At 40.5% G+C, this 23131-nt stretch overlaps 1 protein-coding gene across 1 annotated transcript; it reads right to left on the bottom strand.

Annotated features, from left to right (window-relative positions):
- Window positions 1-156: 156 nt before the first annotated feature.
- Window positions 157-21894, bottom strand: meis2b (Meis homeobox 2b). The gene is made up of 13 exons (XM_040026947.1): window positions 21547-21894; window positions 21100-21314; window positions 20593-20734; window positions 20399-20449; window positions 20143-20193; window positions 19900-20046; window positions 17603-17717; window positions 11853-11992; window positions 9449-9525; window positions 8678-8736; window positions 8473-8562; window positions 7701-7797; window positions 157-487 (listed from the first exon to the last, which is right to left on the bottom strand). Exons 1-12 carry the CDS (start codon window positions 21556-21558, stop codon window positions 7739-7741), a joined length of 1158 nt encoding a protein of 385 aa, XP_039882881.1. The 5' UTR covers window positions 21559-21894; the 3' UTR covers window positions 157-487; window positions 7701-7738.
- Window positions 21895-23131: the final 1237 nt, after the last annotated feature.

The following is a 23131-nucleotide window of genomic DNA, read 5'->3' on the forward strand; positions in this document are numbered from 1 at the left end:
AGCCAAACAAAGAGCACAAATCTCTACAGCACAATCGAGTTCCCATCGTTTTAGAAACATATGGGTTTTTTCTCATCAAGGTGTGTGTGTGTGTGTGTGTGTGTGTGTGTGTGTGGTTTTCGTTGTACAGTTTTTTTTAAAAGAGGTGGTCAAAAGGTAAGGGTGTGTGTGTTGGGGAGGGTGGACAGGAAAAACAAAGAAGTCTGTCTTTGTAGAAAAATAAATAAATAATTTAAAATGAAACAGAGGATATGTTTGGTTCTTCCTCTGTATAGTCATTGCTCTTCTAATTTCCTGTGCAGACGCAAAGCTCCTCAGCTCACATCAAAAATCTGTGGGCTGAGTTGATGACACGTTTCCGTGGTGATCCTCCACAGGCGCACGCAGGACGTGGGAGTGGTACTGTCAGGTAGATGTACGGTCAGAAGTGTGACTTGTCAACTGATCTGTGCAGCCAGAAGGAGATCCCTGAGCCAACCATGAAGGCCTGGACACAAAGAAAGGAGATGAGTCCACAGCTGCTCTGACCCACTGACCCACAACATGTCCTGTCTCTGAAAAAACACTTTAATGTAGATCTTGCTCTAAGACATGCCATAGAAACTGTCTCTTATCTGATCATATCCTAATAACATTTACATTTACAATGATAGACTACACAGCATTGGCGAGTAGACTTCATCACAGTAGATGTCTTCCTGAATGTGCTATAACTAAGTTTAAAGATATAATTCAGTCTCTGTTATCATCTTCAATGCCCTGTACCAACACAGAGCAGAGCAGCTACCTGAAAACTACTCCAAAGGAGGTCGATTATCTTGTTGATAATTTTACCTCATCACTACGTATGACTCTGGATACTGTAGCTTCTGTGAAACAGAGAGCCTCAAATCAAAATTACTTGACTCCCTGGTATAATTTTCAAACATGCATCTTAAAGCAGATAACTCGTAAGCTGGAGAGGAAATGACATATCACAAATTTAGAAGATCGTCATTTAGCCTGGAGAAATAGTTTGTTGCTTTATAAGAAAGCCCTCCATAAAGCTAGAACATCTTACTACTCATCACTGATTGAAGAAAATAAGAACAACCTTAGGTTTCTCTTTGGCACTGTAGCCAGGCTGACAAAAAGTCAGAGCACTGTTGAGCCAACCATTCCTTTAACATTAACCAGTAATGACTTCATGAACTTCTTCACAAATAAAATTTTAACCATTAGAGGAAAAGTTACTCATAATCATCTCACAGATGTAACGGTATGTACGGTTACTTTCAGTACCAATTAGAAATATCCTGTCTCAGAGTGACGCTGAAAAACTAGTTGATGCATTTATTACTTCGAGGCTGGACTACTGTAATTCATTATTGTCAGGAAGTCCTAAAAACTCACTGAAAGCCTTCAGTTAATCCAAAATACTGCAGCAAGAGTACTGACAGGGACTAGAAAGAGAGAGCAGATTTCTCCAGTATTGGCTTCCCTTCATTGGCTCCCAGAATTGTATTAAAATCCTGCTCCTCACATACAACGTCTTAAAAGATCAGGGCCCATCTTATTCTATTGACGTTGCTGTACCATATCACCCAATTAGAGCACTCAGACTGCAGGCTTATTTGTGGTTCCTAGAGTATTTAAAAGTAGAATGGGAGGCAGAGCCTTCAGTTTTCAGGCCCCTCTTCTATGGAACCAGCTTCCGGTTTGGATTCTGGTTTTTGAATATTCTTCGATTTTGTGTTTTTCATGGTTTAGTCATTTGTATTTCTTTCTTCTTTAGTTATTCTCTTTTTATATTTTGTGGTTTCTACTTCTTAGGTTTCGCTACTCCTCTGTGGTCCATGTATCATGTCAAGTTAATTATGTTCTGTTCCCCAGTTCCAGTGTCGCGTCTGTGTCTCAGCATGTTTCCTGTTTTATTATGATAGTCCCTCGTCTTGTGTTTAGTGTGTTCAGTTTTGCTTCCTCCCTGTCCCATTGCTTCTGATAAGCCACAGCTGTGTTTCCCTCCTGTTTCCCATCCCCTCATTATCAGTGTGTATTTAGTCCTCTGTTCTCCTCTGTCTGTTGTTGGTCCATCTGCTTGTCTTCCCTCATGTTTCCCCAAGACCCAGGTTTCATTTTTCAGGTTCTTGTATTGTTTTTCTATGCATCTCGTGCTTTTGTGTTCAGCTTCTCCCAGTTTAGGTTTTGTTAGTTCTATCTCATTCTTCCCTCACTTTTGTTTGTTTGCGTAGACCTCAGCAGATGTGACACAGATACCACAACTTTTAAGATTAGGCTTAAAACACTCCTTTTTGCTAAAAAATATAATTAGGGCTGGATCAGGTGACCCTGAATCCTCCCTTAGTTATGCTACAATTCCCTGCTAGGCCCACATCCTCATTTTTGACAGCGTTTTTTTTAGTAGATAAAGGTGAATGGCTTAAACATGAATTGAGCTGCCGTTTGGGGAAGGCCTCGGAGGGGACTGGTGGTGGCTCCTGGGCCTGGCAGATCCCCAATGAAGGCATCTCGCACGAGAAGCAGTAATAACTGTGATAATAATTACTAATAACAGTAATAATAACTATTCATACTGTGCGGTATGAAGGCCAAAGACCTCTGCAGTAACATCACTGGTAGGCATAGCGCAGATAAGCAGCCCGTGGCCTCAATAAGGTTGTCGAGGATTCCATAGAGTGGAGCGGATGGGCTCAAAAAATCGGGAAGAAATGGTGGGAGAGGAGATCAAAGAAAATTTCAGACAATGAAAGACCTTGATAGATGAATGAGGGGAACTCTCGATCGGGTAGCTAGACTCTGTACAGAAGCTCTGACAGTGACACATGCCGGGATTTTGAGACTTGTGGTAATGGCTTGACGGCTCGTGAGCTTGTCTTGGAGTAGAAGATGGAAAGGGGATGCCTGGTTGGTTAATTTACTTTGGATAAGGCAGCGATAACTACTGTGCCAATTTCTGAAACGAAGGTGACAGTAAGCAGTTTTGGAAGGGTTAACTCAACACTTGCTGGTGGGTGACTTTGCTGAATTTCACAGAGGTGGCGAGCGGCCGGAGTTACTTCATAACTGGATCTAGCGGAGAGAAAATGACTGGATGGATCAATGTAGCAGACCGGATTGTTGGCTGGCAAGAAAACTGCTAGAAAGTTTCCTGGGACGGCAGGTGTCAGCGGCGTTCGGTTACTCTGAAGCACCGCCATGACGTTCAGAGTGTTTGGGTTTCTTGGATTGCCTGGAGGGAAACCGATGAAGCAGAGCTGTGTAGTTCTTCATCTGATGTGGTGACGGACAAGAGGGCGATTGTAAGCAAATGGAAGGGTGAGTAAAATTATGTTACTCTTGTGAGATAAGTTGTATTAAAGATCTTCTCGAAAGAGCAAGAACGAAACGTGTTCTCACGAAAACGGGAACAAACAGCTTGTAGAACTTGGGGGTCATATATAATATAAGAACTGGAAGGGCCGTGTTTGGAGGTGTGGTCCTGCTCCAGAAATTCAGATCATTTTTCTCCAATAGGTGTAGGCTGCAGGTGGATTTCCATGATGAATTGAGTATTTCTTCTTCAGTCACCTTTCTCACTCAGTATGTGTTTATACACCTCTCTGTCTTGAATCATTACTTATTTCTGGCTCTCTTCCACAGCGTGGCTTTTGTTCTGTCCTGTCTTTTAGCATTCAAGAGAATTTTATTTTGAAAGGCCAAACCACTGATAGGCATCCTGTTCACACAGTAGTAGTCACAATAGTAGTAGTGAGCTAGTGAGATAGCCACACGATAGTGAATAATATATATCAAAGAAACTGTCATTTTTTACAAGTGCCAGAAAAAAACTGCTACTGATGCTTTTCAGCTTTTATTATGAAAGTCATTTACAGCCTCTGTGCGGTCGAAGGGTTTGGTGGCAAAGGCAGTGCAGGTCTTTTTTCTTTTATGTTTTCTGGCGTGTGCTTTGTAACACAGCAGCTTCCATTTCCACAACACTTAATGACCTGACAAACTTAGTTTATCTTGCTCTCAATTGTCCTGAGGGATAGCAGCTACTTTTCTTTTCCAAGTCAGGTTTTACAAGTCTACTTGTGTTTTGTTTTAGGTTTTTGCTTTTTAGTAAGATTGAAGTAAGGCCTTCAATCCTCAAGGAGCTACTGAGGATGGGCTTTGTCAGCTAGAAGAGTGAATTCATAAAATAAAGTAATGTGAAAAAAATGTTGTTGTTTTGCATATTTGTCATACATGTTTCAGATCATCAAACAAATTTTAATGTTACAGATAGATACTTAAGTAAATGCAAAATACAGTTTAAAAGAATTATTTCATTTATTAAGGGGAAAAAACAATTAAAACCCCCTTGTCACAAAGATTAACCAGCAATTTCTGGAAAGCTCAAGTTTCACTAGCTGCACCAGGGTTGAGTACTGACAGACCCGTTGGATCAATAAATCATTTAAATAGAACCTGTCTGACAAAGTGAAGCAGGATAAAAGATCTCAAAAATCTTTTATGATCTAAAGAAACTGATGACACACAAAATCACCGACATCTATCAGTCTAAAAAGTGTTACAAAATAATTTCTACAGCTCTGGGATTCTAGCAAACCATGGTGAGAGCTATTATCCATAAATAGAAAATCTTGGAACAGTGGTGGACCTTTCCAGGGGTGGTCAGCTTACCAAAATTACTCCAAGACAGACTGACAAGTCTCCAAGAACTCACAAAAGCACCTATAACAACATCCAAAGACCTGCAGGTCCCACTTTTCATGATTAAACAATAAAAAAGTGACTGGGCTAAAATGGCATCTGTTGCGAGTTCCAAGGTAAAAACCACTGTTGACCAAACAGAACACAAAGGCTTGTCTCACATTTTCACATTGAGAACTTTTTGGAAGATTTGCATCCAATTACATCTGACATAAAACGAGCATACACCTCTCATAAAAAAAAATCATAGCAACAGTCAAATGTGGTAGTGTAATGATCTGGGATTACTTTGCTGCTTCAGGATTTGGATGACTTGGCCAATGATTTTCTGGTAGAGAGCATAATTCATCAAAGATCAGTTTGTGCCCTAAAGCTCAAGCACACTTGGGTTATGCAACAGAACAATGATCTGAAACATTCAGGTGTGGCAACTATGCAAACAAATTAGAAATCAGGAAGAAATCAAATTCTGTTTCACAGATGTATGAGACAAAATATGAACTATATAGGTCCTAGAAGACCCAGAGGAAATACTGTGAGAAAGAACGCCCACCTGTCTTCGGTATTTTTCTCTCAGACAAGATGATAATCTAAGGTACGAAAGAGGATTAGGGCCACTGGAAAAAAAGTGGGCACGTCTTTTTTTTTCTTCTTTTCCAGAGTTCTGAGAAAAAAGTCAGAATTCTGACTTTAATCTCAGAATTCTGATGAAAAAAATCAGATATCTGAGAAAAAAGTCAGAATTCTAAGAAAAAAGTCAGAATCCTGACTTTTTTCTTAGAATTCTGATGAAAAAATCAGATATCTGAGAAAAAAGTCAGAATTCTAAGAAAAAAGTCAGAATCCTGACTTTTTTCTCAGAATTCTGGAAAAGCAAAAAAAAAGAAGAAAAAAAAGATGTGCCCACTTTTTTTTTTCCAGTGGCCCTAATCCTCTTTCGTACTAAAGAGTAAATGTGCAGGGAAATGTCACACATTAGAGCAGACTAATATGTTTCATGTAACACTGATGAACTGCTAGCTGTGAGAATGAATCCATATTTCTGAAGGAACTCTATTTTGTTTTTGTCGTTTGAAATCATTTTGAATTCAATCTGAATATATGCACTGCTTGGATTCCCCTGGTGGTTATGATGAAGTTTGTGATTAAATGGACAGTTGTGGCTCAGGAGGTTGAGGGGAACATGTGGAACAGCAATCCACATGTCAAAGTGTCATTTAGCAAGATACTGAAGTTATACCTGATACAGTCATCAGAATGTGTGTGTGTGTGTTTGTTGGTACGGTTGGAGTCTATTCCATTTAAGCCTACCACAATACTTGTGTTTATTTTTGATTATATTTTGTATTATAATTATTTAGCTGATTGGACTCTTGCATTATTTCACTTTGTTGCCTCAAGGTCCTTATAGCACAACGTGATTTGTGCTATATACATAAACTGAATTGATTTTTTTTTTCTATTAAAATTAGTCGCTTATTTTTTTATTTTTTCATTGTTGAGCTGTTTTGCTTAATATTTTAATGAACTGAAGCTATTTTGTTTTGGGTTTTAATATTTTGTCTGCTGTGACACAATACATCTAACTGACTAAACTATTGCCTGAGTAGCTTTAAACTAAACTGATTCTGTAAATTCAAACATTACCTCAAAGAGTGTTTCTGTTTTAATCCAACAAAAATTGCTATTAGTTTAAAACTGACATGTGCAGTACATAACATAGCATATGGTGGACCAATCAAAAAAGAGTGCACAACAGAGGAGTATAAAATTGTGTAGATTCAGTCATCTGTTCTGTAATGGCTAAATGTTATGGTTCAGGGTTTATTGTGCGTGGAAAAACCCTCATATTACTCCAAACATAGCTCTCTTTCTTGATGCAGTCTGGAAGAGATTTACTGCCACTATCAGCATATGCACTCACCAGAGATCAGGAGAAACTAGACAGTCAGTGATCATTCACAGAGAAATAGTTACATTAAATACCTTACAAAAATATACAGAAAGCACTGATTCAGAGCGCTCAATGTTTCTATGTAGATGTATGTTTTTAAAAAAGCCTTGTGAACTTCATTAACAGAGCCCTGGAATTATTAGACAGGGAAGAGAGGGCTGCACTGGCAAAAAAAAAAATCACCCTGCTAAAAAAAATGAGCAAATGCAGCTCCTATTTACATATAAAAAGCTCTATTAATCAAGGTAAGTGTCATTACAGCATGGCTCATTGAGCAGAGGAGAGTGGGTGTTAAATAAAATTCTCTGTGGTTGGTGCCTCCGGCAGGCGATATGTCTTGATTTGAGAACTGTCAGCAGAGGTGAGAAGCTGATAGAGGGTGGAGGGGGAGACAGAGGGGGAAGCATTACCCGATTCTTAATCAAATTGCAGCAGGAGAAGAGAATGAGGACAAAACTGGCGGGTTGGGGGTGGAGAAGGAGAGAGAAAGTGGTTGAAGTTAGATTTAAAATGGAGTGTGAATCTGTTTCCCCCACAATGACTTGTTTACTGATGTTTACTGAGAGAAAAAAAAGCTTTTTATTCTGAAAGATGGTCTGACTGACCCCACGGATGTTTAAAATCTGGACTGACTGAAATAATCATCTACAAAAATAATATAGTTTATATGTAAATAATTGTTTTTAAAAAAGAAGGAGTCTGACAAGGCACCAATCCTAAAGCCTTGTGCAATGCATGAACTTGAGCCAAAAAGATGTCATTTGTGAAACCATCAAGAAGATACTGACATTCTTTCTTATTTCAGTTTCATATCTATTTGTAAAAGAATAACTGAAAATCTCTAATTCCACAAGTTTGTGCTGAGATACCTAACGCTGGCATTACCATGACAATTAAAAGACCTTGCTGTGTCTATGTTAGACTGTAAACAAATTGAAAGAGCAGAGTGGAAGACCAAGTAATAAGAGATAAGGAGAAGTGAGTTCAAGAGTTCAAAATTGCTTTTCTGGGATGAAACAAAATGAAAAGTGACAAAGACTTTACTTCTTACTTCACCCTGTTGTTCAGGCTTGCCTCAGTGGAGTGAATTTACATGTAGTGCCACTGCCCATCCATCCCCATATTCATACCCATGCTACCCATCGGCCCTGCAAGTAAAGTAAATACACTGTTAAGAACCACCAACACAAGACAGAACAGTCCTGCACAGTATCACAGAAACCAATTGAATTTTTCAAAATATTCATAAAGGACTTTTAAGTTCAGCATCAACCTTTCTTGAGTAAAAATACACAACATAACTACTTTTATATTTACTTGTTTAATGATAGGTTTCACTCATAAAGTGATGTGCTCTGAATCAAATGTTGCATTTATTATATATGCCACTTCTTTGACTTTTGGTTCTTTTTTGCATTTTCAATGAAGCCTATAGACATAGATAATATAGACATGTTCCTCTATGGTTGTTGCCACTTCCTAACATATAAAACCTGCTTTGTGTCACTTTATATCTTTATCCTGTCCTTCTTTTTGTATTATGTTCAGTATTACTTATATGTCTCTCTGTAAATGTATAAAAATACACTTATACGCATGCAGATGGACTTTCTTGACCTATGCACTGGCCTGACCCACATACTCTTATTTTCTGTCCACTGGGGCTGCATTTAACCATGCCCTCATTTTCATTAAGATAAGGACAAATAACAAGGTTTACTTTACTTGACCATAGAAACTCACGAGGACAAGATGAAACCTGTTACACTGATTTTGTCCGTCATGATTTTTTTTTTTAAATAAATGTTTGAGCGATTACTCACCACCAGGTCGAAGATTCATGTGCTGCTGCCCATCAAGAACAAAGCCTCCCATTGGCTGGCCATCTGGACTGTAAGCTGTACCCTGACTTACTGTGAGAGAAGATGAGAAATAAGACTATTGGTTAACTTGAGGTTAAATCTTGACCCCAATTCATACTGAAGGAAAGGAACTATTAGCAGTATAGTGAACACTGAATGTCTTCACCTGCTCTGTTCGACTGGTCAATCATAGGCTGGACTATTCTCCTCCTTGCATTGATAAACCTGGAAAACAAAGATCAGTAACAATGAAAATGCTTAAATATTTTTTATTAAGTTCAATATTCTTGACCCTTGAGAACAGATACATGATCCAAAAAAAGAAAAAAAAACCCTGACGTGAAAGAATACTTTTTTCGACTTTTTTTTAGAAAAAAAATTACAGTTAGTTTCTTTCCCAGTGGTGTTAGTACACAGAGATTTCTGATAACTTTGCACAGAAATTAAGTGCATTCTCTGTAAAAACACATCCTCTAAAATGCCATCCCTCTTGTAATTATCAAAAATGAAGAAGACGAAGTGTTTTGTCACCTAAAGTCAGTATTTATGAACACTTTCACTGTAATTTGGAACCTTTCCGTGCGTCTCCAGGGACCTGACCAAAAGCCTGTTTTTTCCTTATTAAAATAATTTGGGTCACTTTGAGAAAGTAACACAACCTACACATGTATTGATTTGGGTTCAGACCTGTAGCTGTGACATGACAGCGCTAACCACTGCACCACCCTGTGTCACCTGTTCATTCAGTAATGATAATACTTATTATAAGTATTAAAATTACCTGTATTTAACTCATAAGAATTACTTATGTGTTAAATATAGGTAATTTGGGCATTTTCAGCAGCAAAAGTCAGGTTTTATGTATATTCTGCACTGCACAAAGCAAAAATGTTGAACATATGAAGATGCTTACTTATCTGGTTTTACACCGACTTACCAGTTGTTCACTTGAAGAATGGTGAGACCTGTGTCCTGTGCTAGCTGCTTTTTCTGTTCCTCTGATGGGTATGGGTGCTATTAGCAAAAAGGAAGATAGACTAATAGATAAGTGATGCACAAATTAACTCTGCAAACACACAACCTGGTCCTGTTTTGGCTCCCAAACATTTTACACTAAAGCATGTGGCTTTGTGCCACAGCATTTAGCATTAACCGGGTGGTATATAAAATTATTGGATGGTATACAATGGTAGCTTTTATTTGGGACCCAGTAAGGCCAGGCCACTCCCCAACCCTCCCTGTCTTGATTCAACCTCTTTTCCTCTGGCCTCAGTCCCTTTGCAAACTCTGTGTTTGAGTGTGTGTGAGACTCTGGGAGAAGGGTGGCAGATGGCAGACAGAGGTGACCTGTCTACTCAAAGCAGGGTCGTGGGCCAGTCTCCATTCTGCTGTTGTCAGGCCATCTCCCGCAGTCATCATTGAAGGATGAGCTTTAAACTATTTTTCAGGGAAAGTCAGTGCAAGCACACACACATGCTGGTTTCCTTTTTTTTTTTTTGTATGTTTGTCACACTTAAATATTTTAGGTCATCAAACACAAACATACACAAAATATTAACAGGAAATCAGGAAGGGGGCAAACACTTTTTCACAGCACTGTATATTATTACATTTACATTCTCAGACGTCCACAAAGACACACTCATATACTTACAAGCTTAAACACAACCATATATATTACAAATACACACACGCAAACATTTGTACAGTAGGCCTCCAAATATCACGAGAGATGCACAGAGAGGAAGAAAGACACCAATTTAAATAACCAGAGGGGAAAATGCACAGTTAGCTTTGTGAAATCAAGTGTGTGATGGTGGATAGTCACACACTTGTAATAAAACACACACAGTCAGTGTACTGAGGATGCTTTTTGCCCCCTCCTAGCTCTCAGCTGGCAGAAGAGTAGCATTTAAAATACTCTGAAAGAAGTAACATAATGTACTTTAGATAATATTGTTTTGGATTCAATGTTAGATAACTCATTTTCTCAGCTTTTTTCCAGTACAAATGGCCACACTGAGAATGACTTTTTGTGTTTGAAATTCACTCCAAGAAAGATGCTGTAAATGATTAGTAAACAGCAAACAGAATGTTTTTTATACAGCACCTTTCTACTCAGTACTCAAAGCCATTCACACATTTACACTCCGATGGAGCAACTTGGGGTTAGAAACCTCCCCAAGGATATTTAGGGAGGATTGAACCACCAACCTTCCTGCTCTACCTCCATGTAACCCCATTCATGGGTGTTACATGCAAACAAGTGCTTAAATTCAAGGTGAGAGAACATCTTTTCAGCTGACACTTATGAACACTTGTGAAAGTTTGCTCTACAAACTCTGACACCAATCTTTGAATGTAGAGAGATAAAGGTTTGCATGGAAACCAATAGATATCGTTCTGCTAATAAGCAGGTAACGGATAATCTACTGAATTAAATCCTTGCACTGCTGCTTTTTATACAGCACTCTCGCAAAACCTTTAAGAGCTTTAAGAAGAGATAACAAAAGCAGGAGGGGACAGCTACTGATGGATAGAAACATCCCCACTGCCCCCACAGACATCTAACCACAGGCCTCACACTGTAATGTCTGACAAAACATAATCCCGCTCCTTTCACACCCTCAACAAGTGATGAATGCTTGAGCGCTTGGGTGTTGCAAAAGGCCTTTGAGGGGCCAAAGTCCCCTTGCACACTTTTCATAGACACATCCTGCCATGGCAAATACTTGTGCTTAACAAATTAGGCCTGAAAGGAGATGGGAACACAGAGGGGATAATTCAACTATCCTTGTCTTTATCTACAGAATCTAAAGGTGGGCTTTGGAAAGGAAGGGATTACTCCAAGTCCAGGACCTGTGTGGGCCTTTTACAAACTAAACAAGTGAGGGGTTACAGCACATCTAAGAGTATAAGAGGTAGAAAAGGTGAGGAGGCTGTGATCATTGGATAAAACGTGATGCCGTCCTTGTTGGATGTGCTCAACATCTCTACAGAGATGAGCTTCTTTTGAATGAAAGGCTTCTGATGTTGATTTCTGAAGAAAATGCCTAGACTGCTATTTCAAAAAAGGGACCTTTAGTCACAAGTTCCTCTTTGCTCCGTTCTCTTGCAATGGAACAAAGACAAACATGGTTTCAAGATGCATTTGGAAAACACAGAAAAACAGTGAGGACTCATTTCAAACAACTTTTGCCTGATGGCGCGGCCTTGGACGACATTACATTCTGTCCTCGTGCACATTGTAGGGTTTCTATTACAAAGAGGAGAAAATGTTGCAGTTGTATAAAAAGCCACAGCTAGATGTGGCTTGTCTGAATGAGGCTCTGTTCGCTTACTGTAAGGTGCTGGAATAGCCACGCTCTCATTATGTTTGTCGCCACTTTGGGGAAGATGCCTCGTTTCTTCTGTCTCTTCTTGTCTTGGTCATCCTCATCTCCCGTGCCTGGTGATGCCAAGCTGTTGTCAAGGCCGTCACCTGCAATCAGAAACAAAAGGAGTCATATTATCAGGAAGCTTTAACGTGGCCCGATCTCTCTATAGAGCCACGTTCTCCTTTATGGCACGGTAGTACAAATTTCTTTGTCTCACCTCTGCTTTACTTCCCGGCCACTGGATAATGAAGAGGAGTTTGTAGCGTAGGAGCTCAGTAAAACCAAGAGTTATTAATTCAATGTGAGCCACGGCTTTGACATGAGGTAATGACTGCAGGAGCTGTGCGGCTGACATGAGATAATGAATGTTCAAAATGCAGTCAGACTGTGTTCTATGTACTCTTATGTGTATGTGACCTCTGTTTGAAGCAGGACTGAAGTAAAAGTGGGGACAAACAAAAACAGAAAGCCAAGCTTGTAAATGAAGTATGAACCCAGTGTGTTTAAAGTCACAGCGATGTGTCTGTATGGGCGACTAAGGCAGAACGAGGGGGTGTGGGTGGATGGGTTGTTAGAGCGTGAATCCTTCACCTTGCAGTTCAGTATGACCATCCAACACACACACTCCCCCTCCCCCTTCCTTCATCAACAATACAAGTGTCAGGCTGTCTGCATCACAGCATCATTCCTGCTCTGGATCCTGCTATTAGCAGCATCTCTGTTTGATTTCAGCAGGAAGCTGACGCGGGTCAAAGCAGGAGGCTTCCTTTAAGCTGAGATTTCCGCTCCCACAAGCTAACTCGCTCCAACTTGCAACACAAGGGGCACTCTGGTCTCTCTCCTTCTCTGACATTAATTGTGCATCATGCGAGATGATTTACTTTTAACAGTGGTGGTTATTTTTCTTGCCCTCGGGGCAGAGAAGCCTTGAAAGCCTGCCTGGAGGGTATGTGAATAATGCATCTGAGAGACTCCTCCCCTGAGGCGAGACAGGAACCCTACTTTTCTTAAGAAATGCCCTAGTATGTCTTTTTGTTTTTAGAGATGCATCAATCAAATGTGCCTATATGAGCCATATTCATGCATAAATATTTCAGCTAATGAATATTGACACTAAAAAGCCCTGTTCCAGGGTCAGGCTCCAGGGGCTGTGGGAGTTTTACGGATGGTGTCCACCAGCTGTAAGTCACAGACAGGATAGCGTTCCTGCTGCTTCCGTCCCCTGCTGCTGTCTTCCTGTTTGTTTGTCCAGCTGCTGTCACTGCTAACTTCAACATGATGATAATTAACCAGCATAAAATTACATTCTTACTTCAACTTTTGAAGAATGTAACACGAGCACATTAGATTCAGACTGACCTAATCATCCTAATTAACTACATACGCACCGACACTGACATATAGCGGCCAGAGAAACTGAACCCAAGGAATATTCAAATCTCCACTAAAATGATAGCTGTGTAAGAAAGACAGAGAGAAAAGGTCTTGCTCAGCTTAATTGTATCAAAGGGAGGCACACTGTTCCCTCTCCACCCCTCATCCTCATCACTGGTCTGCTCCTCTCCTCTCCTCTCCTTTCTTCTGCTCCAGAGAGGGAAAAGCCGCAGGGCATATCCTCTACTACACTAATCGCTTCTGACTGTTCTCCGGCAACTCAGCCAATCTAACCAGTGTGTGACAGTGCAGTCTCAAAGTCATATGCCCGTGCAAGTCTCCCATGCCCCTCTGCTCCCACCCTTTTTCATCTCTACTCCCCCTCCCTAGTTAAGTCTGCCTTCCAGTGTCTGCACGCGTGACACACGAGGGGGTACAAGGAGGGGGGAAGATACCGCAGGGATGACTGGAGTATTGCCCCGGGGTGAAGAAAAACACACACAAAAAATAGCATCCTGAGATATCAACACAAGTCTTCCTTTTTTTTTTTTTTATACCCCCTCAGCTTACTCGATAGATAGATCTGGTTCTACTGACCGCTCTGAAAACCAAACAGTCAGACAGCCCTTTGGCTGCTCATCTGGTCTGGTACATAAATGGCGTGACCCACAGTAAATGTGATATTTATTATATGTTTAAAGGAAAATAATAATTTTTAAAAAGCAGTGAAATGTTTTTAGAAAAAAAACAAACTCAAAAATAACATCTAGATATTTAAATTGTTTTATATTAATCTCCCCACTGGACATGTTGGTAAGTGAGAAGCAGCTAGCAGAACTGATTGTCGCCCCCCCCCCCAGCAGCATCACTGATGCAAAGCCAGCGTGGGCTACCTAATGAGCTCAGCAGGGCCCTGATTCATCATCACTGACACCCCAAGACTCCTCCCATTATTACACATGAGACAGAGCATAGAATGGAGCAGCCGGGAAGACTTCCAACACAGAAAGTGAACACATGACAGTTAGAAACTCTGATACGGAGGAGCATCTGTTTGACGGCAGGAAGCTTTCATGGTAGCAGCACCATGTGGCAGTGAGAGCTATTTATTCTTTCTTTATATATATATATATATATATATATAAATCCACTTTTTGTGTGATTGATGATATCATAGGTGAAAAATCATGTTTTTCACCTATGATTGAGGTACAGAGACAATTTAAGATAAGCAGGATTTACAGAGGATGTGTGTGCTTGCAGTAACTATAAATTATGCTCTCATCATCCGCTGTTTTACCTAAACAGGTTAGCAAAAATAAAAATGGCTTCTCCACAGCATTGAAAACTTCAAACTGCAAAATCCAGTGACAGACATACACTTTATTTCAGCCATTATAGGCTCAAAATCCGTTGTTAACAAATGTGCACACTGTTTGTATCTGTGTGAACACGTGGCTCCTGACCAGTTAGAGCACAATTTCACGTGTGACCTCAAGCTAATTACAACAAAAATTTTGAATAACATTTTTGTAAGCAGTCTGTGCAAACTGAAGTAAAACATGCACACTTACAGGCAATAAAATACAAAAATGTGATCTTTTTTAAAATAAATAACTTGTAAGATAGATGCTGAAGGGAGGTGTCACTAACATATCAGCACCTCAAAAAGTACAACACATCCTGTCCCTCACATTCCACTTCTCAGCAAGAGTGAGGAGATTTTCTAGCTTCTCCCACTGCCTTTTGTTTTATTTGAATGGACACCTTCTCCCCCTCCACACTCCTGGGAGAGCACGGTCCTTTTAGCTGTGGTCAACCCAAGCGGTTGAGCTATCAAACACAGCCTTCTCTGCATATCACACAGCTTACAAGGCAATGACCACAGAGTGGGAGGTTACAGAGGAGCAGGCAGTTATGTAGGAGGCTACCAGTACCACCAAACCACTTCAGTATTCCCCAGTCACAGTGGATTTCTTTTTTCTGTGGGTTTCATCAGACCACAGAAGCTTGGCTAATGATGACGATACCATAATCACTTCCTGTTAGGAATGTTTTTAAATAATTCTGCCAGTTTGTAGAGTCTCTTTCACCACGTGTGCTTCTGAACAAATGTCACTGTTGTTGAAACTATGTTTGATCTCATTTCTTCTGTAGTCAAACTGTGACTGATTTATATACTGATGTATATATGAGCCAATAATCAATAATGAACAGCGGAGACTGATTGATGGACATCTTGGACAAAAACGTCAGCAAAGCCATCGTTAAAAACGCCCGTACAGAACAAGCTTATGATGACATAATATGAAATTTGCTGTCTAACAACATTCAGAAACTGTTGAATAATGAATAATGAATAAATAAGATTAAGTGGTGCTGATATTTCCCCAGTTGCTTCTTTCCAGACTGTACTGTATGTTTACTTTGCTTCAAAGCCCTTGATGAAGCATGTGGAATACCTGTGATCTTGGTTGAATGCTAAGAAATATTGATCCATCCATTCACACTCTCCTTTTCCCCTCTGCTACAGCTACAACTTCTGCACTGATGCCAAGTGCTGCTACCGAGCTTAAATAGTGCGTCTGGTGATTTGGTTAGGATCACTGACTCGAGAAAAGAAAACAGAACCACTAATGTTCGATGTATATTACAAACCACACCCTTGTTTGTTTCAAATGTAAAACTACTGCAAAGAAAATGTTAATAATGAGGAGTTTTGGAGGCGATATAGGCAAAGACAGAAACTGGGGGATTAAAAATATACACAACACTAAGTTCTACAGTGAGAAAATAGAAGCTCTTGCAAGGTTTGTGTTGCCAAATACCAAATACTCACAACATTAATCATTCTTTATTGGACTGGACCGATTCCCATATAACTACAATATTATAACTCAGTGAAGATCATCCGCCTGCTCTGACTGAGTTTAGTATGATTTTGTTCCTTAAAGGTTGTGTGCTCTTCAGGTTAGAGAAGCAGGATCTTTTCTTTTCTTCCTTATACAGAAAACAGTCTGTCCTTTCATCTCTATGAAGGGGCATTCTGCACCCCCATCCACTAGCCATTCTCTACCAGGTCAAAGGGCGTGGACCTTGGGTTTTCCCTGCTGTTGTTTAAACAACAGCCAAAAGGAAAGAAACTATTCATAAGGCGATTTAGACTATGGACTTCCTCAGCTCACCTCTGCACCCAACTTCTGGATCATTAAAGTGTCAATTAAGATTTACCAAAACCGCTCTCTTACTGCATTTTAGTTGAAATGTAGAAGTGAAGATTGTAAACTGCTGTGTTTATAATCAAAGTAAGAGTCTTATTCACTTTCCCATGTTCTTATAATCGAATCTAAGTTTCCAATTGTTCTCTTCGATGCTCTGCTCACTACTACCTGATGAGCAGAAGGTGGAAAGTCTCTTAAAAGTCATAAATAGCAAGTCATAAATCTGTTACAGCCTCCAAACAGAAACCACAGGCAGGACACAGAGTGACAAAAGATAGAGCGGGGCTGGACACAAGCACGGGGAGACAGAAGCAGGCAATAACAGCAGTTTTCTTTAAAACTCAGTTTTCTTTATCAACTACAACTGATGTGAGGGACAACCAGCATATGTGCTTACTAGAGCAATTCATAATGAACTAAAGAAAAAGATTACTAGAATACAGAGGTATCGATGTGCAAACAAGCAATATTATTTCTTGAAAATGTATGCTCTAGAAAGTGTAAAGGATGCATAAAATATATTCTGTGTATGTTTGTTAAACAGAGAAAGCAGACCAAACCAGAACAAAACCATTATTGCCATTCTCACAAATCCTTAATAGTTATATTCTAAACAGGAACAATTTATGAGTCTGAATAATGTTTGAAAACTTACTGTGACAGAAATCAATTCGGGAAGAATTATTAAGTCATCATTTTGCTGATATAAAAATAGTCAGGCTTTGATTTCTTGGTTAAACTGGACATTAAAAAGACAAATTGCTAAGTGATATGCCTGCATACCTAAATACTGGTAGCCAAAAGGTCCACAGCCAGAGCGCGTGAGGATGCTTGTGGCCATATGACTTAATAGCTATATCCTTTTATATAGAAAACCGGGAGTAAATACACATATGTGTATTTGCTGTATGTGTTTTATAGCTTGGGCACTGTCTTAGAGCAGGCTTCCATGAACTTAAATCATCTGTTTTATCAATCAATGCAATTAAGCTAAAGTGATTAGATAAACTAAGAGTGTTGTCTTTCTTGAAATGCTCCCCCAGAATCACCAATCAGCTGGGCCCGGTGAGGTCACAACAAAGTCAAACCTTTGTTATGAAGGCCTGAAGGCGCTCTTACCAAGTTCGCTGGTGTTGTCTCCGCTCTGGGAAACGTGTCCCCCACTGGATGGTCCTGGAGTACCCACAGAGGGAGTGGAATGGGAATCATCCATGTCTCTCCAGGACGCTGGGTTCTGAGAGGTAGTGGACAGGTACAAGGAAATGAAGCAGGGAAGAAAGAGGAGGGTAAAGACAAAAGGAATGTCCAGTAAAGTCCAGTATGAGTTCCATTATGCAGTTAAGCGAAGGCACAAACACAAGTAATGTGACAATACCAGTTTGTCCATGAGGAAGGTTTGAGCAGAAAGTACAACAGCAACAGTTTAGTAACCCTGCAGCATGTGGATCCTGCCGTGTCCCGACTGTTTCTGTGACCAGAGTTGGGGAGAAACGTGCATTTATTGGGCTCACTGGCCTGCCACTCAGACTTTAGCCTAAACCCTCTTCACTCTCTGCGTCAGCTGTTTGGCAAATGGTGATCAGATGAAGGGCTCAGCAGATGACAAGAAGAAGCACTGGGACAATGGCGCAGTGTGAATAAGGCTCTCAATGCTGGAGCCTCTTTTCATACCCAGCCATGCAATAATTACAACTCCTTGGTACACACAGCTACTCAAAAGAGGTGACATGTGTTTTCATGTTCATCAAGCTAATGAAGAACATCTGGTAACAGGAACGGAGCCTAGTATATAGTGTTGTGTTCATTCACACAGGAAAAAACAGTCTTGTACAGTTTCTCTGTGTCTCACACTGTCCTGTCCTGCTACATCCATCATTTATACACTGACCAACTGCAGAGCACATGAGGCACTTATGAAAAAGTACACAGGCTTTGTCTTCTCCAACCCAGCACGTGCTCTAAATAAGTAATGGAATATTACAACACCATATTCACTTGTCAGTTGTGCAGTGGCAGCTAATAAACACGTCCTTCAGGTTCTTGGAACGTAAAACTGAGTTGAGGTCCATATATCGTTCAGAAGGATCGGTAAAATCAAAGTGCTTCCTCACACTTGAATATTGGAAACAGTTGCATTAAATATATACATTTAGAGACGTAACTTTTGGACTGGGGTTCGTTTTAAGATGACACAGCTGCATGCATTCATGAAACTGCAAACTACTGAATGAGTAGAAATTTCCTGTTTTCATTCAGATCATCTCATTTCATTTCATTCAACTTTAAATGTTCTCTCAGTTTAGCGGCGTCGTTGCTCATGCTGAAGGTTTGACATCACTGAAGCAGCGTCAACAGAACCATACACGACATCAAATATCTATTTCCGGGATGTCCTAATGTAAATCTTTTATGAACAAATTTACCAAACAATAACTAAATAGACAAAATAATGCATATAGCATACAGACTGCTGACAAATGAGATTCCACATCAGTTTCAGTGCTCCTCTGCACTGATTCTCATTCAGAACTCTGGAAAGTGTGTCTCTTCCCTCACTCAGTGTTTAAATATGAGCACTGTTTAACAGTTTTCCTCAAAAATCTTGAACATTTGAAAAGGATAAGATTTAATTAAATTAGAATGTGATTCTGACACAAATGTAGCCAGTAAAGCCAAAGAGAAAAGACACACTAAAGCTGATGTTGGACGACATGCTGTACCACAGTTTAACCATTATCCTCCTTGATTGTGATGAGTGTCATTTCTTGAGAGCTTCTGTATATTTACTGAAATTACTCATTTGAAAAAATTATACTTTTATTTATCTATTTAAATAAATATTCATCAATTTCAGATTAATTTTTTAATGGGGAAATATCAGCACCACTTTTTAAATTTTTTTATCTGATCTGCAGCAACTATGAACTCCACAATGGAACATTAGTAAACCCAGGAATTCTACATTCTAATTCTACACTTTACCAGTCCAATTTTTTTGTGTCAAAACTTCAATCATCATCATTTTAAGATCCTCATGCTATATGTAACTCTACATTAGTTCAAAATCGGAATTTCTTAGTAAATGAACAAAAATAGGAAGTCCTGTGTGAGGCACACAGCAGGGCTGCAGCCTGACACAGGCCCTGCGCTCTAACGTTTCTGTTCAAAGCCGCCTGCAGCCGTAGCACCGGCACTGATCATTCTTTCTTTCAAGCATTTCCATAGAACTGCAATGTGTCAGGCTGCCTTAACAGCACCTGTTACGGGCTTCTTTTATTTCCTGTTTTTCATTATTTTTATGATCTATATATATATATTTAAAGAGATCGTAACAATAACGAGCAATGAGTATATATATATATATATATATATAAATTAAATAACGACCAAAAAAAAGTTTCCACACCGTGACTCACATGATCTGCGAGATTAGTGGAGGATCCTGAAAGGTCGTCAAAGTCCGACTTGCAGACGTCTCTCTCCTCTATGACCAGATCGATGGGCATCTTTCCTTTCAGGCAGCTGATGTAGCGGTGGCAGAAGTTATCACAGAGCTCATGGACCTGCCGAGGCCAAGCTCACATTTAGCGAACACCACGAGACTGAAATACTGGATTAAAAACCTGTTTTCACTGAGCCACGTGAGAATGAATCTTTACCTTTTCTAATTCCAGCAGATGAAACCGCAGGACTTGAATGGCTTGAATCATCTAAAAATCACAAACATTTTTTTGTTGACGCTTTTGTTGTGGTTGTTTTCTATAACCCCAAAATATTAGCACCCATCCAATAATAATAATAATAATAATAATAATAATAATTCATAACTCATAATCAGCTATGTGTTTGACGCGGGCGGACACTTCTGTAACGCCCTACTGCGCGTGGACAGCAGAGAATGAAAGGTGAGCTCACCAGGTTATCCAGCTCTGGGTTAGACGAGAACAGAGGTTTCTCTGCGCGGATCTGCAGAGCAAAAGGAAACCGAGTGCGTGAGTAAATGCTGTGGACCTGATTCCATTTCCACTTTTCAGGAGTTCCCTCCATCACGCAGAGTGCCGTGTGCTGAGCACAATGGTGACACTTGGTTTCTCGCTTGTGTGTTCTACCTGCTTTGCGAACACAGCGATGTCTTCGTTGAAGGAATCTGAGGAGCAGACGTCTCCTCCCGCCACACCGGGCTCTCGGGGCGTGCAGGTCGCCAGCTCGCACTTTTCGAACACCAGAGCCAGCAGAGGGAATAAAGGGTGGCTGCAACACACAGGAGCACAGGCCGCAGAGGCCTACACATGAAGCATCAAACCAGCGCTCGGCCCTGTCACGCATATTTATGTCTTCCTCCATAATGCCACTGAAATATCAAATATATTAATACACAGGGAGGATTTCATCCGTCCGCCGCCAACTACCTGTAGACACCCAAAAACGAGCTCAACACGAGCTGCAACACGTACATTGACTGAATATATTTAATTTCCGAAATTTAGATGAAACTGTTCAGAGGCTGATCGCACACAAACAATAATACCTTACGCCTTTTTCTATAACACAAATCTGCACATTAATAATAATAATAATAATAATAATAATAATAATGTTTGTTGCTGTGTCCGCACCCGTAGATTTGGTCCTTGTCTCTCTTGAGTGCGTCGCTGACGGAGCTGCCCATGATGTTGTGCGGAGCGTGGGCTCCGTAGTGCTGTGTCGGGTGTGGGGGAGCCCCGTGACTCAGGTGGTGGAGCTGCGGTAGGGGCCGGGGTGCGTGCGGGTCTCCGTACATGGAGCCGGGGACTCCGTCCATCGCGCCTCCGTAATGAGTCAGCTCATCATACTGGAGTGAAAGTTAGAGTTCCGTCAGTGCACGAACATAAGAGGAAAATTTCAAAGTCGACATTGATGATTTCATGATGAAAAAAACATATTTGATATTTTTTGATAAGTATTATAGCAACTTCATGACGTTTTTCAAAGGTTCCTCAGGTTTCTTTCAAGGATGTAATGTGACTAGTGATTAAGTGGACTGTCATTGTGCAAACAATTGAAATAATGGTCGTTAGACGTACCCTTTGCGCCATGTCCGTGCGCAGTCACCACGCGTGTACACAGGAGCCTGGAGCGGATAACTAGTTAAGTTTTAAACTTTTGAATCCACGAAGGAACTGCAACCGTGTCCTTTTTTGTAGCATGGAGTCCGGAGTTAATGGGAGTAAGACGGCACACGTCCTCGCGCACACTGACACGTTCCCGTGGTGCCGCTTTGCCAGATCTGCGACTGTGATGCTGTTCCCAGCTTTGCTGTGCCTGTCGCGGGAATGCGCCGATCTCTGGTCTCACTGCGTCCCTATGCCCACGCCTCTGCGCGCCAACACGCTCACTGTCCGCAGGTCCACTCCGCTTTAGAACACCGCGCTGACGGACCCGCCCCCAGCCTTCTGCGAAATCTGCGAGGTTTTAAACGTTTTTATAGGCTCACTGATTTCGAAATAAAACGCCACGAAATACATTCATTCATTCATCGCCTTAGGAGCAGGAGAAAGGACTCTGGACAAAACTGCTCAAGTCTAAGAGAGATCATCTTATTCTTCTTATTCATCTTCTACATCAGTTAAGTCTTCAAATTAAACAAGAAATGAAAAGAATGTTACTTACTGCCACTGGACAGTAGTTCATACCCCAACCCTCCAGCTACTGCATTTTTTTTACAATATCCCTAAGATGGAACTTCCTTTTACACGGAACTGTATTTTGTTTTTGTTTTTTATTAAACGTGTCAGAGTCAAATAAATTCAGTGCTGCTCACGATATCAAACAAGGAAAGTAGTTGTAAGTGTACAGCTGGTTCTATGTACACTACGACGGTTCTATGGGAAATCATTTGAGGGCCACACACATGGACCGCACTTGATAATTTTCAATTTCGAAATCAGTTGCAGCATATATAGCCACAAAGTTTAGTCTCCGTGCTTTTATTTTGAAGACCAAGCACCTAAACCGTTAAGCGAGAGGAAGCTGAGCCGGTGACACGCCACCAGCTTCAAGGTTTGTTTTGCATCGGATGAAACGATCAGTGAGGCAGAAGAGCCGTCAAAATAGAAGAGAGAGATGAGAGCAAGATAGTCCCAGAGATGGGAAATTCACATTGTTGTAGCAGCAAAGTAGACAAGGCAGAATAAATAAATAAATAAATGCAGTACACTTAAGAACCATACTATGCAAAGATAGTATGGTAGAAGAAATATAACTTCAAGTATATGTACACACGCACGTGTGTGTGTGTGTGTGTAAGTTTCAATACTATTTCATATTGATTTTCTATTCTCTTTTTTACCTTTTTGGTGTGCAAGTCAGAAGTCAAAGGTCAATCTGTTGAGTTGACAGAATAAGAGTCTTACTGAACAACACTGCAACAGTTCAAGTGCTGAACACATTACTGCCTTGCGTTAAAATATTAATTGCCTTTATTATATGTGTGATTTTACTATACAAGCAACTTTCCAGAAATTAGTCCACATTGGTTTCCCATCACATGGTGGTGGTCAGAGGGCCCGGTGGCGCCTGTGTCCGGCAGCCTCGCCTCTGTCAGTGCGCCCCAGGGCAGCTGTGGCTGCAATGTAGCTTGTTATCGCCAGTGTGTGAATGTGTGTGTGA

The sequence above is a fragment of the Simochromis diagramma genome, unplaced genomic scaffold (genome assembly GCF_900408965.1).
Source record: "Simochromis diagramma unplaced genomic scaffold, fSimDia1.1 OVJJ01000746.1, whole genome shotgun sequence".
Taxonomy (NCBI): Eukaryota; Metazoa; Chordata; class Actinopteri; order Cichliformes; family Cichlidae; genus Simochromis; species Simochromis diagramma.